Raw genomic sequence first — 17,404 nt, forward strand, 5'->3', positions numbered from 1 at the left:
TAAATACAGGCCTTGCCAGCGACACCCATGTCCCATGAATAAATTTAAAAGAACAACCAAAAAAAAAGAAAAGCCTACAATCAATTAGGGCAAAAACTCTTTAGACAATCCCTCTCCGACTCGCTCCAGCATTTTTTTATTTGTACCTATCTGAAATTATACTTGGTCCGAACATAAGCGACACTAACTGGTACAATTCCAAAATGTCATCTCTAATGCAATACTTCATCAGAAAAAACAGCAATGCTATCAAGCCCCAGCAATAAAGTATGGACTGACTGACTTACAATGAACTAACTTTATGAATACTTGAAAGATTACTTTCTTTGATTTTGTTTGCATCTAAGGCTCGAAAACGTTGGTGAAAATAATGGACCATCTTTTGCATGTTCACACAGGGATTGTCTGTAGGCCACCTGAATGGGACTCTGTTGATTTACTATGAATGCGCAACTGTTTAAATACAACTGGTGGAATGTCAGTTAATTGTAGCAAGCATTTGTTTTTATGTTATTCTTGTGAATGGTCATTTCTGGAATGTTAAAAGTTTGTTATTCATTAATGTCGAATCTGGGCTTACATTAACACTGCAATGAAGTCACTGTGAAAATCCCCTAGTCGCCGCACTCCGGCGCCTGTTTGGGTTTACTGAGGGAGAATTTAGCATGGCCAATGTGCCTAACCAGCACATCATTGGAGTATGGGAGGAAACCAGAGCACCTGGAGGAAACACACGCCAACACAGAGGGAACTGCAAACTCCACACAGACAGTGACCTAAGCTGGGAATCGAACCTGGTTTCCTTGGTGTGTGAGGCTAACCACTGTGCCACCATGTTGCCCCATGTATTTCAAGGCACAGTATCTTATACCATGATTTTCTTTTGCTGATGAATGAACCAAGCAGCTAAATAATAGTTAAAATTTGGCCAAACATGCACCAGAGTCAATATTGTACGGTACACATGACTGAATTCAACTATTTGCCACAGACTGTGATCATGGCCCTATTTTGTGATTATTTATCTTTCCATAAGCATCACAAATGTAATGTTTTCCAAAATTATGTCTTGTAAGCTCTAACAGATCTTCCAAACCTCAGTTAGTTCCTGTTCTCCCACTCCCCTTGACTGTGTGGGTCTAACAATGGTGTTGTATAGTTCTATTTTAATCCCTTTTTGTGCTGGGAATTCTACTTTGGTTTCAAATCCTGATCCATCCATTTTCAATACAAGGGTGTCACAAATGTTTTTCTTGCCTAAGCTGGAAATAATACTTCTTGTGTTGAAGTGGAGATTTGAAATGATCCAGAATTAGATTTTGACACAAAGTGGCACTGTGGTTAGCACTGCTGACCCACAAAGCGCCAGGGTTCGATTCCTGGCCTGGGTGACTGTCTGCACATTCTCCCAGTGTCTGTTTGGGTTTCATCCCACAGTGTGAAAGACATGCTGGTTAGGTGCATTGGCTATGCAAAATTCTCCCTCAGTGCAGCTCAACAGAGTGTGGCGACTAGGGAATTTTCACAGTAACTTCATTGCAGTGTTAACCATCATAGAAAGCCTACAGTGCAGAAGGAGGTCATTCAGCCCATCGAGTCTGCACCTACAACAATCTCACCCTGGCCCCATCCCCACTATCCCACATATCCACCCTGCTAATCACTCTAACCTATGCTGCGCAGGATACTAAGGGGCAATTTAGCATGGCTAATTTACCTAACCTGCACATCTTTGGACTGTGGGAGGAAACCGGAGCACCCGGAGGAAACCCACGCAGACATGGAGAGAACTCCGCACTCAGTGACCTAAGCCAGGAATTGAACCCAGGTCCCTGGAGCTGTGAAGCAGCAGTGCTGACCACTGTGCCACCGGGCATTCCTTGTAAGCCTACTTGTGACTCAAATAAATAAACTTTAAAAGATGTTTGTGACCAAAATTGAAGGGGTTAAATTTGAGGCTCAGTTAATAACAGCTCTGTCCACCAATGGAAGCATGTTTGATAACATCACTTTTGGCTTGGAAGCTTATCGCTTTTACTGATACATGTCAATGCTCAGTTACAAAGCCTAGATTGTGTTTGAAGACGAAGAGGCCTTTTCATCAGAAAGTCACTTGAAATGAAGAAACTACTGGCACCCTTGGTCAGAAGTGGAGTACATTGGACTTTTATGCTTGCTAATGTTCTATGTAAGCTCAGAGTCTTGGCACACAACTTTGACCGGATATTTGAGTGCTCGAAACTCAGCTTTTATTCATTTTCTCCTGGCAACTCCAACATGAGTGGCTTCATTCTGAAGTGTACATTTTGTTCACACGGCGTATGGAATTTTTCACCAACAACCGGCCACAATAAAGTTGCGACTTACTGCCTCAAGGACCATCCAAACCTTTCAGAAAATGGACCCCAAAGAATTAATTTCGTCAAGATCTCAGCCAACACCTCTCCAGCGAAGGCGCGATCCAACATGTTCATAAAAAACACTGCATTTCAAAGAAAATGATTTCAAAAAAAACCCAAAGATCATAATCTAGTGCTTTGCCTCAGATCAATTTAATCCATTCTGATAGTGGAGAGCTTTAGTAAAGCCTTCATGTTGCAACAGATAAACAAGTTTCTTCACAGGAAATCATTCTTCGATGAATAAACCAACTGCCAGATGGTAATGTGTACAATACCTGACCGTAAAATAGTCAAAGACATTCTTTGGATGGCTCCTTGAGCATGTCAAACCTCAATTTTCAATTCAATTTGAACAATGATGCATTTCATAATTCCAGCCAAAGTGTTCTCAGAATTGAACAGTGGTCAGCTAAACAATCCACTTGTCTGGGCAGCTTCAGCATTCTGTTGACAGAATCGAATCATAGAATCCCCACAGTGCAGAAGGAGGCCATTTGGCCCATCAGGTCTACACTGACTGTCCGACACAGCATCCCTACCCAGGCCGTAACCCCACATATTTACCCTGCTAATCCGCCTAACCCACACATCCCAGAACACTAAGGGCAGGATTTCCCAGCCTCACTTGCCCCAAAACTGGGAAATCCTACCTGAGGTCAACGGACCGTTCCACAATCCACCCCCTCCAATTCCTGTGGGGGGTGGGACAGTAAAATTCATCCTTAAGGGGCAATTTAGCATGGCCAACTAACCCAACCTGCATATCTTTGGATTGTGGGAGGAAACCAGAGCACCCGGAGGAAACCCACACAGACATGGGGAGAGCGTGCAAACTCCCCAGATAGTCACCCGAGCCACAGTCAAACCTGGGTCCCTGCTGTTGTGGAGGCAGCAGTGCTAACAACTGGAGGTAATATTTTGATGTTCTTGTTTTTTGACTGTCTCTCACTCCCCTCTTTCCCACCATAAGGAAATCACTGGCCTCCCCATCCCCCATTTACCTGGACGTCACTGGCCTCCCCATCCCCCATTTACCTGGACATCACTGGCCTCCCCATTCCCCAGTTACCTGGACGTCACTGGATTCCCCCACGCCCCCAGTTACCTGGACATCGCTGGCCTCCCCATCCCCCAGTGACCAGGACATCACTGGCCTCCATTTTTTAAGTGGTGATAAAATATCACAATAAAAACAGACAGAGGTGACAAAGCTTTGCATTTATTTTTATTTTAGTATCCAGTTAGCAACTTAATGTTTCTCAGTTTTTTTCTCTATACCTTTGAGTAGATAATGGGGCAGCAAGCCTGCACCAACATTTACACAAGCTTGTGTGGCGTAGGTCTACTATTGTAGCAATTCAGTCATCAGATTTACTATCCTGTTTTCCCAAGTCCAATTTCTCAGAACTGACTTTCATTCGAATCTAGCTAAAAGTAAATATAGAACGATGTTGCTTGGGATAATAAATGCTCTGAACGGCAAGGACATGGCAATTTCCACAAACTGAGTTCCAGATTCCTGCTGCACACTTACGTCAAGTGAAGACAGATAAGAAATTTAAAGTCCCGCCACAATAGATCACTTGTCCAGCTCTTAGTGACTGGCTTGGTTGTGATATTGATCTCTCGTGGCTGAGAATAACCACGTAGGCTGGAATGTTACGGCTGTTTGTGCCGGCGGTATTTTTCCCCATCCTGCCAAATTCTCCGGCCTCGCTGTAGCGGGAGCGTGGTGCGGACAGCCGGTAAGACCACAGCGAGAGTTCTTGGGAAATTTAACAAGTGGCGAGAACAATGACAAACATGGCAAAGGGAATAACACAGAGTGGGCCAAAACGGTTAACTTGTGCATTTTTGATTACAGGAAAGATTGAGATAATCTATGAAGCCAAGAAAAGGGCATGCATTCCCCATCTGGGAATCTGTGTCAGAAGGATGTTGAAAAAAATAAGATATTCAATCGTCTCTTCCCTAGTATATAGCAAGGAATGTGCATCATTTCTTCAGAATGTCATTACCATGCATTCAGTAGATTACATGTAAGATTTAGACCAAAGAGGACAATTAGGGATGGACAGTAATTGCTGACCTAGTCAGTGATGTAATAAAAATAAACTATATAGGGTGTGATCTTACCACCCATTCATGTCTCACTCCCACTGCAATGAGAACAGAGAATTTGGCACCCAGCCAAATCTCCATTCACTGCAGCGGGTGGGAAGATCACGAACAGTCAGAAAATTCCGGCCTAAAACTTAAGATCCATATTGTTGCCCATAGTCGCTGCATCTGTCTCACCTTATACATCATCAGAGGTGACTTGATGCAGCCATTGGGTATTTTACTGGGCAGCACGGTGACACAGTGGTCAGCACTGCTGCCTCATAGGGCCAGGGACCCAAGTTTAATTCTGGCCTTGGGTCGCTGTCTGTGTGGAGTTTGCACATGCTCCCTGTGTCTACGTGGGTTTCCTCCGGATGCTCCGGTTCCCCCCCCACAGTCCAAAGATGTGCAGGTTAGGTGGATTGGCCATGCTAAATTGACCCTAGTGTCAGGGGGATTAGCAGGGTAAACATTAGGGTTACAGAGATAGGCCTGAGTGTGACTGTGATCTGTGCAGACTCGATGGGCCGAGTGACCTCATTCTGCACTGTAGGGATTCTATGATTCTGTACAGCTCAGTCCCTTGCCTTGAGAAACTTAAATCCATTTATTGAGCAAAAACAAACACTAGATGTATACTTACTGAAAATACTGTCTCATGTTTTTTGAGATTGGAAAGCGGCGCAATGTTTTTGAAAGATTCTATGCTTCAGAGTGACAAAACAGGGATACTTCTGTCAAAAGTCCATAATTTTGTATCTTACAATGGTCGTTCAACAATGAGAAAAAAAAATTCCAGCTAAGAGTAAGAATGAATATATTTTTATTTGGAATTTTAAAAGAGTAGCAAGGAGAATGTAAAAACATTCTTGTAAAATGAAGGCCGCCTTGACTGTTTATGCAAGGGCGCCCATTGGATCCCAGGCTGGGAGAACTTTGGGTTTCTGCTCCATCACTTTCAGAATCTCTGCTGGGATATACTTCTTATCCACAACCACTTCCAAGATGTATTCGGTGAACCAATCATCCGTTAAAACCAGGTAACCTTTTCAAAACAAAAGCAAATTAATTAATCCTCTGAATAGAATAGAACAAAATAAATTTTAAAGTTTATTTATCAGTGTCACAAATAGGTTTACATTAACACTGCAATGAAGTTACTGTGAAAATCCCCTAGTCTCCACACTCTGGTGCCTGTTCAGGTACACTGAGGGGAGAATTTAGCATGACCAATGCACCTAACCAGCATGCCTTTCGGACAGTGAGAGGAAACTGGAGCACCCGGAGGAAGACATGGGTAGAACTTGCAGAGTCCACACAGACAGGATCCAAGCTGGGAATCGAACTCGGGTCCCTGGTGCTATGGAGCAGCAGTGCTCACCACTGTGCAATGGACCATCCCTTAGAATAGAATAGAATCGAATCCCTACAATGCAGACAAATTGGCCCATTGAGTCTGAACCAACAACAATCCCACTCAGACACTGTCTCCATAATCCCACATATTTACCCTTCTAATCCTCCTGACACTAAGGGGCAATTTACTATGGCCAATCAACTTAACCTGCACACGTTTGGAGTACAGGCGGAAACTGTTGCAGACAGAGGAAACCTGCGCCGACATGGGAAGAACGTGAAAATTCCACGCAGACCTTCACCCAAGGCCAGAATTGAACTCGGGACCCTCGCCCTGTGAGACAGCAGCGCCAACGAATGCAACATCATGATAGGAGAATATTTCTGAAAACAGTTACAGGGAAACAAAAGGCTATGGGGGAAATTCTTGAAAAATTTGTCATTCCTTTACCTGATGGTGTATTCAAAACAGAGAACATGTTGACCTTGCGTATCTTGGTCACACACAAAGGAAGCTATTCACAATTGCCTCCTGCTGCAAGGCTGCCAGCAATATTCCTTGATTTATATTTTTTCACCAGTGATGTCTACTGATATGGACTTTGTTTTACGTGTACATTTTATTACTCTCATGTTACTTCTCAGGCATCCATGCTGAGCCCAGACCTCCATTTACTTTTCATTGCCTTAAAGCTAATTTCTTTTCTTGTAAGATTTATAAAGTAGAATATTAACTCCCTTCATTTAAGCAACAAATAAATTTGACGAGAAAATTTAACATTCTAATTTTTAAGGCACATCTTCAAAATGCTAACACAATTTTAATCTTTGTTTTAAAGTTTATTTGTTATTGTTACATCAACTGCAATGACATTTCTGTGAAAATCCTCTAGTTGCCACGTTCCGGCGCCTGTTCAGGTACACAAATGGCAAATGGAATTTAATGTTGGCAAGTGCGAGGTGGTCCACTTTGGTAGGAATAATGGTAGGAAGGATTATTACTTACGTGGCGAAAAACTGCAGCAGGCGACGGTGCAGAGGGACCTCGGGGTCCTTGTGCATGAGTCGCAAAAACCCAGCTTGCAGGTGCAGCAGGTGGTCAGGAAGGCAAATGGGATGCTGGCCTTCATAGCGAGGGGGATTGAATATAAAAGTAGGGAGGTCTTGCTGCGGCTGTATAGGGCATTGGTGAGGCCGCAGCTGGAGTACTGTGTGCAGTTTTGGGCGCCGTACTTACGCAAGGATATTTTGGCCTTGGAGGGAGTGCAGAGGAGGTTTACTAGGCTGATGCCGGAGTTGAGGGGGTTGAGCTATGAGGAGAGGCTGAATAAACTAGGCTTGTACTCGTTAGAGTTTAGAAGAATGAGGGGAGATCTCATTGAGACGTATAAGATGATGAATGGGATGGATAGGATAGAGGTGGAGAGACTCTTCCCGCTCAGAAAGGACAGTAGGACTAGGGGGCACAGCCTCAAGATAAAGGGGGGGGGGGGCGCGGTTTAGAACGGAGTTGAGGAAGAATTTCTTCACTCAAAGGGTGGTGAATCTCTGGAATTCTCTGCCCGTTGAAGTGGTGGAGGCTACCTCGCTAAATATTTTTAAGACGCGGGTTGATGGGTTTTTGATAAGAGAGGGGATTAAGGGTTATGGGGAGAGGGCGGGAATGTGGAACTGAGCCACGACAGATCAGCCATGATCTTATTGAATAGCGGGGCAGGCTCAAAGGGCTAGATGGCCTACTCCTGCTCCTATTTCTTATGTTCTTATGTTCAATGCACCTAACCAGCTCGTCTTTCAGACTGTGGAAGGATTTCTGATAGACAAGGGAATTAAGGGTTATGGGGAGAAAGCGGGAAAATGGAACTGATCCACTTCAGATCAGCCACGATCTTATTGAATAGCGGGGCAAGCTCGAAGGGCTAGATGGCCTACTCCTGCTCCTATTTCTTATGTTCTTATGAAACTGGAGCACCCAGAGGAAACCCACGCAGGTATGGGGAGAAGGTGCCGATTCCACACAGACAGAGACCTGAGCTGGGAATCGAACCCAGGTCCCTGGCACTGTAAGGCAGCAGTGTTAATCGCTCTGCCATCATACCAGTGTCACATACTGTAGAGTTTATTTACTGTTAACTCCTGCTGGCAAATGGCCAACTTTTTGGCTTGCTTTAGATTTTTTCACCTGTCATAACACTTGTGAATTGCCTATTTTATTGAACTTAAGTATATATATATACTTTGTGGTTCTCATGTTACTCAGATGCAAGTGTTTAAATCCCCACTATGTGGCCAAGATAAGGAAAGCACTCCACGCTGTTTCCCTATTGGTAAATTCTCAGTTTAGTCCCTTCATGGCACGGTGGCACAGTGGTTAGCATTGCTGCTTCACTGCGATTTGGACCTGGGTTTAATTCCAGCCTCGGGTCACTGTGTGGAGTTTGCATGTTCTCCCAATGTCGGTGTGGGATCCCCCAGGTGCTCTAGCTTTCTCCCACATTCCAAGGGGATTGGCCTCGCTAAATTGTCCCTTAGTGCCTCAAGAGGTGCAGGTTAGGTGGACTGGCCGTGCTAAATTGCTCCTTAGTGTCCCAGGATGTATGGGTTGGGGGATTAGTGAGGTAAATGTGTGGGGTTACAGGGATAGTGTGGGGAGTTAGCCATGGGTAAGATGCTCCGTCGGAAGGCCAATGCAGATTCGATGGGCTGAATGGCCTCCTTCTGTACTGTAGGGATTCTATGTACTAAACTAACCAAATCTGTTATGTGTTATTTGTTCCCATCCATGTCATCATGTTGGGCAGAATTCCCCAGTTTCCCTGTAGTGGAGGTAGCTTGCCATTGGCATCTTCCAGTCCCACCACAGTTAGAGGCAATTGACATCCCTCACTTGTGCCACCATTGAGGAACCCATGGTGAAGAAGGGCTGGAGAATTCCACCCTTTGTTTCAGTATTTTTTTGTGACAATGCCCTCCGTAGATGGTCAATATTTTATAATGGAAAGAGGACAGTCCTAAAGTTCCCTGGAGAAGCATTAAAATTAACCCTTCCACGTTATCGTAATTGTATCGGGTACTAACACTGTTCACAGAATCCCTCGCACAGAAGAGGCCATACGGCCCATCAATTCTGCACCGATTCGCTGACAGAGTGGGCATGATCTTACCAACCTTTCATGCCACACTCCCGCTGAAGCGAGGTCAGAGAATTTGATGGCCAGACAGATCTCCATTCACTGCGGCAGAATGGGAAAATCCCACCGGCATGAACAGTGGTAAGACGGCAGCCAAAACCTTACCCAGGCCCTCTTCCCCTAACCCCAAATACTTACCATGGCTGATCCATCTACACTACACATTTTGGGACACTTAGGGACAATTTGGCATGGCTAATCCACCTAATCTGCACATCTTTGTTCTTGGGTTTTGGGATAAATTAGGGTTTACATGTTTCTTCTGGGAAATTTAGTTCTATTGCTGGTGAAGCCTGCAAAAGAATATGGGCTAATCTTTGAAACAGAAGACACTGAGTCCGCTTCAAGGTGCATCGATATAAAACAAAATAAAGAGCATTTCTATAGCACCTCATTACACACCTCAGAAACGATCCATAAGCATTCTAACCACATTAAGCTACTACGAATTGCAGTGGCCTTTAAAGAAGCAAGCTCATTGAATATTCTTAAGGCTGAGTTAAGTGGATTGTTGATTAATAACGGAGTCAAAGGGTATAGTGGGGTAGGAGGAAAGCGATGTTGAGACCACAATCAGCTTAGCCGCAATTTTATTGAATAGCAGAACAGGCTTGATGGACCAAATGGCCTACGCCTGCTCCTAATGATAGGTACACTAGTTAGTTATCCATCGCTGCTACTAAATGCAATGAGACTTACGCAACATGTAATATTAGTATTAAAGATATCTCTGACTTATAATCTTATCAACAATGTGACTGTGGCATCCAGTAAGCAGTAACAATCTGAATGACCAACGGGCTGAGGGGAGAATATTGGTTATACAATGGGAAAACACCTCACTCTCATTCGAAACCCAGTTCGATAAACAAACAACGCCTTGGGTTCATCACTTAAACCATGTGTATATTTCTCTTCTAATGAAGTACATATGTGTTGTAATCAAGTATATATTTGTTAGGCAGATGTTGTATCTCAGAGGCTCCAAAGAACCATAGAAAAGTTACTGAGCAGAAAGAGGCCATTCAGCCCATTGTGTCAATGCCAGCCCCCCGGAAAAGAAAAAAATAAAACTAGCTGTTCATTTTAATCCCACCTTCCAGCACCCAGTCAAGAGTGTTACAACACTTCAGCTGCAAATCCAGGTAGCTTTTAAATGAGTTGAGTGTTCAGGCGTCAGCTATCAATTCGGGCAACGAATTCCAGACACCCACCACCCTCTGGGTGAAAAACATATTTCTCATGTCCCCTTTAATCCTTCAGCCAATCACCTGTGCCCCTTGGTAATTCATCCTTTGGCTAGGGGGACACAGCTATTTCCTGACTAAAAGGTTAAAGTTTATTTATTAGAGTCACAAGTAGGCTTTCATTAACACAGCAATGAAGTTACTGTGAAAATCCCATAGTTGCTGCACTCTGGCACCTGATTGGTATACTGAGAGAAAATTTAGCAGGGCCAATACACCTAATTGTTGCACTAGAATGTGCAGACTCCGCACTGACAGTGATACAAGTTGGGAATCGAACCTGGGTCCCTGGTGCAGTGAGGCAGCAGTGCTAACCACTGCGCCACCGTGCCACCCACAAAGGTAAAGTCGCCATAGTTCCAGATGACCACGGCTGCTCTCCTCTTTGAGGTGGTGATTCAACCTGAGGATCTCCACACCTCAGGCAAGGAGCAAGATCATGAATAACCTCAGCTGGCACAGGAATTGAACCCACGCTGTTGGAGGTGCTCTGCATTAGCTGTCCAGCCAACTGAGCTAAATCGAAATACCCTGTCCAGGCCCCTCACAGTTTTGTACACCTCAGCTGGGTAACCCCCTGAGATTTCTCTGATCTAAGGGAATCCACCCTAATTTATCCAATCCTAACCCCAGTGCTGCAATTTTCAAGCCTTGGTGACATTCTTGTAAATCTAAAGTATGTGGAGTTCCTCCTCCATAGAGTGGTGGAAGCAAGGTCACTGAATATTCTTAAGGCTGAGTTAGGTGGATTGTTCATTAACAAGGGAGTCAACAGGCATAGCAGGGTAGGAAGGAAAGCGATGTTGAGACCACAATCAGATCAACTCCAATCTTACTGAATAGCAGAACAGGCCAAATGGTCTATTTCTGCTCCTAATTCATAAATATATTAGTTAGTGTACACAGTCCGAAGATGTGCAGGTTAGGGTAGATTAGCCAGGGGTGAATGTGCGGGGTTGCGGCAACAGGGCAACGATGGTGGGAGGGGTGGAGGGGCGGGTGGTGATGATGGATGGTGGGCCTGAGTGGGATTTCGGAGAGTTGGTGCAGACTCGATGGGCTGAATGACCTCCTTCTAAAATGTAAGGGTTCCATGGAACAGATGCTCTACAGAATTATTAGGGTGCAGGGTGTTGCACTAGAATGCAGTACAGGCAGCAAGTGGAGGACATGCAGTAACAGTGGCAGTATAAACAAAATACAAAACTTAATGCCCTACTGAGAAACAAATAAAAGCACAACACAAAATCAGTAAAAGTATAACAAGGAACCAGATGAAAAATCAGTAGCGTGTGACCTTCCACCATTTCTTTAGTACCGCATCAAATTTTGGTAGATGGAACTTTTATGAACTAACAAAAATAACTTTCCATTCTGCTGGGCTATCTTTAAAATCAATTTTATTAAAGGAATATCTATGTGGCCATCTTAAAATCGGATTTTAAAAATCACTGTCTACACTGCAACATTACTACAGTCCATTCTGTACCTATTTTCCTCCTAGGGTCTGGTTAATAATTTTACACTGCATAGGAAATCTAACTTTATGAGTTTTTGTTAAAAAAAAGTGGCTGTACCTAAAGTTACCTGAAGCATTAGACAGTGACTCTGAGCCAAAATAGAATCAAAGAATCCTACAGTGCAGAAAGAGGCCATTCAGCCCATCCAGTCTGCATCTACAACAATCCCACCAAGGCCCTATCCCCATTACACCATGCATTTACCCTAGCTAGTCCACCTGATACTAAGGAGCAATTTAGTATGGCCAATCCACCTAACCTGCATATCTTTGGACTGTGGGAGGAAACCAGAGCACTCGGAGGAACCCACGCAGACACAGGGAGAACGTGCAAACTCCGCACAGTCACCCAAGCCGGGAATTCAGCCCGGGACCTTGGCGTTGTGAGGCAGCCTGCTAACCACAGTGACACCATGCCACTCCAACTACTATAATATTTTCAGGCAAAAACAAATCAAAAAAGCAATGCCACTGAAATCAATTTAAGAAGTCCAACTGGGACACTTGCAAAATTTTAAATGAACATTATAAAATTACCCAAACTGGTGAAACAGATATCACTTCATGTCATGCTGCAAATTTAATTCCAAAAGTAGTTATAAGTAGCATTTTTATTTTGTGTTTTGCTTGGAGTGGTAAATGTTTTCACAAAAAGCGGAGTTTTAGAAAACATTCGACAGCATTTCATGTCCTCCATATCGTAATCAGATAACCTTAACAAAGGACCATTTGTCGACTCGGATGCCAACTGTCCAAAGTACTCCAACACACAAATAAGCTCAACCCCAGACTAAACATCTAACTTCCTCCTGTTGGGATTGTGCTCCTCTAAAATGTGACAAATGATAGCGCTAATGAACAAGACATCAATCTCAGAGACAAATTAGTAGTTGTGATCAGTTATCTTACTTCGGTATGCTACTAATTAGGAACTAATTTGTCATAAGCTGACATTCATTAGGGCTGTAAGTTGTTACATTACAGAGGAGCAAGATGCTAATCAGTGGATAGTTATATGTTGAGCCTGGGGATTAGTTTATTTGTGTGTTGGAGTAGGTTGGCATTATTCAACTGAGTCACATCTTACTATATATTGGATTAATACTTTTACAATCATAGAGTCCCAACAGTGCAGAAGGAGGCTGTTCAGCCCATTCAGCCTGCACTGACAACAATTCTATCCAGGCCCCATCCCTGAACCCCACGTATTTACCCCGCTAAGCCCTCAACACTCAAGGGCAATTTAGCATGGCCAATCCACCTAACCTGCGCACCTTTGTGTGGCAGTTTCCATTATAAATGAGAATGTGAGATTTATTATATATATATATGATCAAATCTATGACTTTTAAAGGGAATCTACATGGGGGTGGGGAGGAGAGGTGGTTTCAGTCCCAGTTTTCAGCGGGCAGGAATGGCAGAGGGGACAGAGAATCTGTCTTCACTGTCCCCTTTACCTGAAGGTTACACTTAGTCCTGATTCCTGAGATGCAATGCCATAACGGATGGAATTTTGATTTATTATTGTTTTATGACTGCAGGCACTTCCTGTCGACTTATCTTGTTGTATAATTCCTACTTAAAGCAGAAACTGTCAATATACAATTGTCATTCCCTCTGTCATCAAACACATTACATCGTCATGAATGGCAGTGGGTGTAATTATAGCACAACAGGTTTATAGAAACAGTTTCCATTATAAATGTGGACAACATCATTTATAATGGGAATGTAAAAATACACAATGTATACCTCTAAAGCGGGGACTGAAATATGTCTCCATGCCAGAGCTTAGTTATCTCAACCCATTAACTTTCCTCACTTGAAGACTGATACATCACGAAGCAGACTGACTGGGGTCCACAGAATCATGAGATATCTGTGGATGAGTTAAGGCTATTTGGTTCATCACAATTAAGCTGCTGCTAATGAACTTCCATATTCCCCATCACTGCATTTACTTGTCTAAATGATCCATCACTTTGCCCAGAGGTCCACTCCAAGGGCTGACACATAATGAAGAACTTCCCGATATGACTCCTAAAGTTACTGATTCTGTGTGCCTCTTCTGACACATGCAGTTTATTATCACTATAAGATCTTTTCTCAGATGCTTGCTATCCAGGGTTTAAAGCTCATGTCTCTCCTCGTAACTCAGACCTGTTGCGAGGAACCAGTCTCATGCCTCTTCTTTGAAATTCTGCCAGAACTTGAATATCACCCTTGTTTCTCAGTGACTAGAACTGTACACAGTACTCGAGAGTTCAGTCTGACAAGAGCCCTGTATAGTTAATCATGACCTCCCTTGACTTGTATTCTGATGTTTCATCTATGTAGTTAAACATTCTACAGTCTTGGTGCGAAATTTTGTACAGTTTTGTACAAGCAAGGCACGCACTAGCAATCGGAGAGTTTATAGAATAGTAAATATTTGAAAAAGCATCCAAAATCACTTGCACTTCTCGCAACTATAAAAGTTAATTATAAACACCCATTAAATGTGAACTGGCACAAACTGCTCTACATGTGAAGAGGTTGGATGGTTCTGAATTGTGCTAATTTCAAGTAATGTCATCACCCTGTCAGTTTTTCCATCTCCCCTCCTATGTCTCCAATTTTATAGTGACACTTCCACTTGGTGGCACAGTGGTTAGCACTGCTGCCTCACAGCACCAGGGACCCGGGTTCAATTCCAGTTCAGGTCACTGTGTGCAGGGAGTTTGCAAATTCTCCCTGTGTCTGCGTGGGTTTCCTCCGGTTTCCTCCCACAGTCTGAAAAATGTTAGATGCATTGGCCATGCTAAATAAATTCTCCCTCGGTGTATCTGAACAGTTGCCGGTGTGGCAACTAGGAGATTTTCACAGGAACTTCATTGCAGTGTTAATGTAAGCCTACTCGTGACACTAATAAATACACTTTAAACACTTCAGCATAACAATTAGATTCTAAACAATTTAAACAAGAGCTCAGCCACGATCATTAGCACACTTCTTGAATGTTTACTGAAGGCCATGGACGATCGTCAATAGATCGTCCCGTGGTCCTTGGAGAATACGAGCTCCCCTATTAAGCGAGTGGAGGCTTGCCTAATAGGGAAGGAGCAGCTAAGGGGTAGGGGCCGGGGGGGGGGGGGGGTATTTAAAACCAGCTGGCTCCATTCAGGCCAGCAGTCAATTGGCCCAGGGCCGACCTGTACATTGTAGCTGCTGAACAGCATTCCAAACACACTGTAAATAAAAGGTGATTGGTGATGGAAGATTGATCTTGGTCAGATTATTACACTGAAAAATCTTTCAATCCAATCCATCATTAGCATTTGAACTATTAAAGTGGCGATCCTTATAATCATAAGATAAGCTTGTGTTTGCACTTATTTCACACCTTATGACTTTAGGAGATCCCACATTACAACCAAGGAATTTCTTCTGAAGCATAGATACTACAGCAGAATATGAAAACACAGCATCAATTTGCACACTGAAACTTCCCACAAACAACGCTGGGCCATAGCGTCCGAACACCAGGGCATTGTGAATGGGGATTGCTCCATAGATGCCCTGGGAAATACACTACCGTAGTATGTTCCCAGGAAAGGACTGCATGGTAATTGTCTGGGAAGTTCAAACTTATGATAGGCAATTGCCCTGTATTAGAGGGCTTCAACATGCTTTGGGATTCAAAATACTAATAAAGACCAACAGAACAGAGTGAATTAGCTTAGGAGAAAGGTAAGAATCACAGACTGCCTTATTCATATATTTTACAAAGGTACTGTCTGCATAAAAAACACATATTACCACAATTAGAGAATTTAAACATGTATTTCTGAAAAGTGTGTTTGTTGTAGCTTGGCTGGCTACACAGAGTTCTAAGGCATCATGGGAAATAGGCCAGTAAAGTCAACCACTTTCCTTATAACAATACACCCACAGCAGTATAACTCTTATTGACATGAATGTTAGACAGTCCTTATGAATAGAAAATTCAGAAGCCAAGGGCAAAGCTAGTGAACTCTAATGAATGAATAATAACAATAATAATAATAATAATAATAATAACAACAATAATAACAAACTCTAATGATGCCCGAATGAATAGACAAAGCCTTCAAACACGAGGGGGTCTGGAACAGTCAACAGGTGGCCATGGGAAATTTATCAGAAATCACTAGAACTCGTGTTTCCATGTTGTCAGATTATATCTGTAATTGGCCAAAGTAAATGACATTTACTAATTTTGATCTGTACTAATGATGATTCCAGTCAGAAATGAACAAATAAGCCAGTAAGCGTGTAAAATTACTTTTGGAAAGTGTATAATTATTTGCTGATGCAACGTAACTTCAGAGAAGTGTTGGACTGCCTGATCCAATTTTTTGACTAGCATATGTTGATCAACAAAGAACTTCTTTCGCCAGATACTGAAGTCACAAATATTAGCTAAAGTTAAGCTCAATACTTAGCCTTGGAAAAAACATGTACACCCTGCAATGGGAACCACCTAAAAATCTGTTTTCAATCGCAAACTTTGGATGGTTCCAACTGTGTTGCAGCAATAGTTACCAAGAAACAGAAAGAACAAAAACACTTCTAGCTTGCACTGACCTCCCTTAACCTTGCGTGGGACACACTCACCACCCCAACTACTGCCTAGTCTTCACTTTGCTCCTGAATCCACAAAATACACCCATCTCTCTTGGGACTCTACTCCAACTCCACAAACAAACACACAATAGGATCACCCTCCCCCCACCCATGGGCTCCCCACCCTTGACGCCCCCCCCCCTCCGCCATAGATTGCCCATCAACAATCCCCAACCAGCACAAGACCCTACAACCAACAAACCCCACTCCAACCTGCGCAGGGACTTCAATTCAACAATCCTACTCAGACCTACAGGGAACCTCCCAACTGACAGTCTACCTGTGACTGGCAAGGGGCCCCCCCACTTGTATAGGACCTCCCGATCCAGCTGATCACCCCCAACACCCACAGGACCTCCTGATCGACAGCCCCCCACATTCCCTTCACCTCCCACCTCCACTGGACTTCTCGACCAACTATGCCCCCTGAATGACTGCTTTCCCCACCAAGTGATCCCCCTCTCCATTGATGAACTTTCCCCTGCCCCCTCAACTGGACCCGCCTCAACTGATGCTCCTCCCCATGCCTCATCTGACCTCAGCAACGGATCCTCTGACCCTGAATGAGCCCATCCTTCTCTGACCACCACGATCGACCCTCCCTGATCCTACCTAATTACCTTATACATTTACCTTCTCCCTGACTTGGATTTTTATGCTTATTTATTTATTTAGCTGCTATAGTGAAAAAAAAAAGGAAGCATGGCTTATTTGCCTTTAATTCTACAGCTCCCATTGCCTACCATCGAGGGCATGCTGCACTGCACGGATCTCACCTGCCTGAGTTACAATGTTGGGTGGGACAGGAATTTGAATGTAAGAAACTATGAACAGAGTAGCGATTTGACTCAATTGGCATTCTACTTGAAGGTCAGAATTTTACCGGCATGAACCTCAGGTAGGCATACTGGTAAAATTCCACCCAAAGTTACGGCTCAATTA

At 43.5% G+C, this 17,404-nt stretch overlaps 1 protein-coding gene across 1 annotated transcript in view; it reads right to left on the reverse strand.

The window, feature by feature from the left end:
• Positions 1-5,311: 5,311 nt before the first annotated feature.
• The window catches only part of blmh (bleomycin hydrolase), an 88,747-nt gene continuing 76,654 nt past the window's right edge, over positions 5,312-17,404 (reverse strand). The window contains exon 12 of the mRNA XM_080210743.1: positions 5,312-5,550. Within this exon, the coding sequence (XP_080066869.1) occupies positions 5,402-5,550 (149 nt within the window). The 3' untranslated portion in view covers positions 5,312-5,401. The remainder of the gene's footprint in view (positions 5,551-17,404) is intronic.

This window comes from Carcharhinus amblyrhynchos, chromosome 23, assembly GCF_965287045.1.
Source record: "Carcharhinus amblyrhynchos chromosome 23, sCarAmb.v2.hapA, whole genome shotgun sequence".
Lineage (NCBI taxonomy): Eukaryota > Metazoa > Chordata > Chondrichthyes > Carcharhiniformes > Carcharhinidae > Carcharhinus > Carcharhinus amblyrhynchos.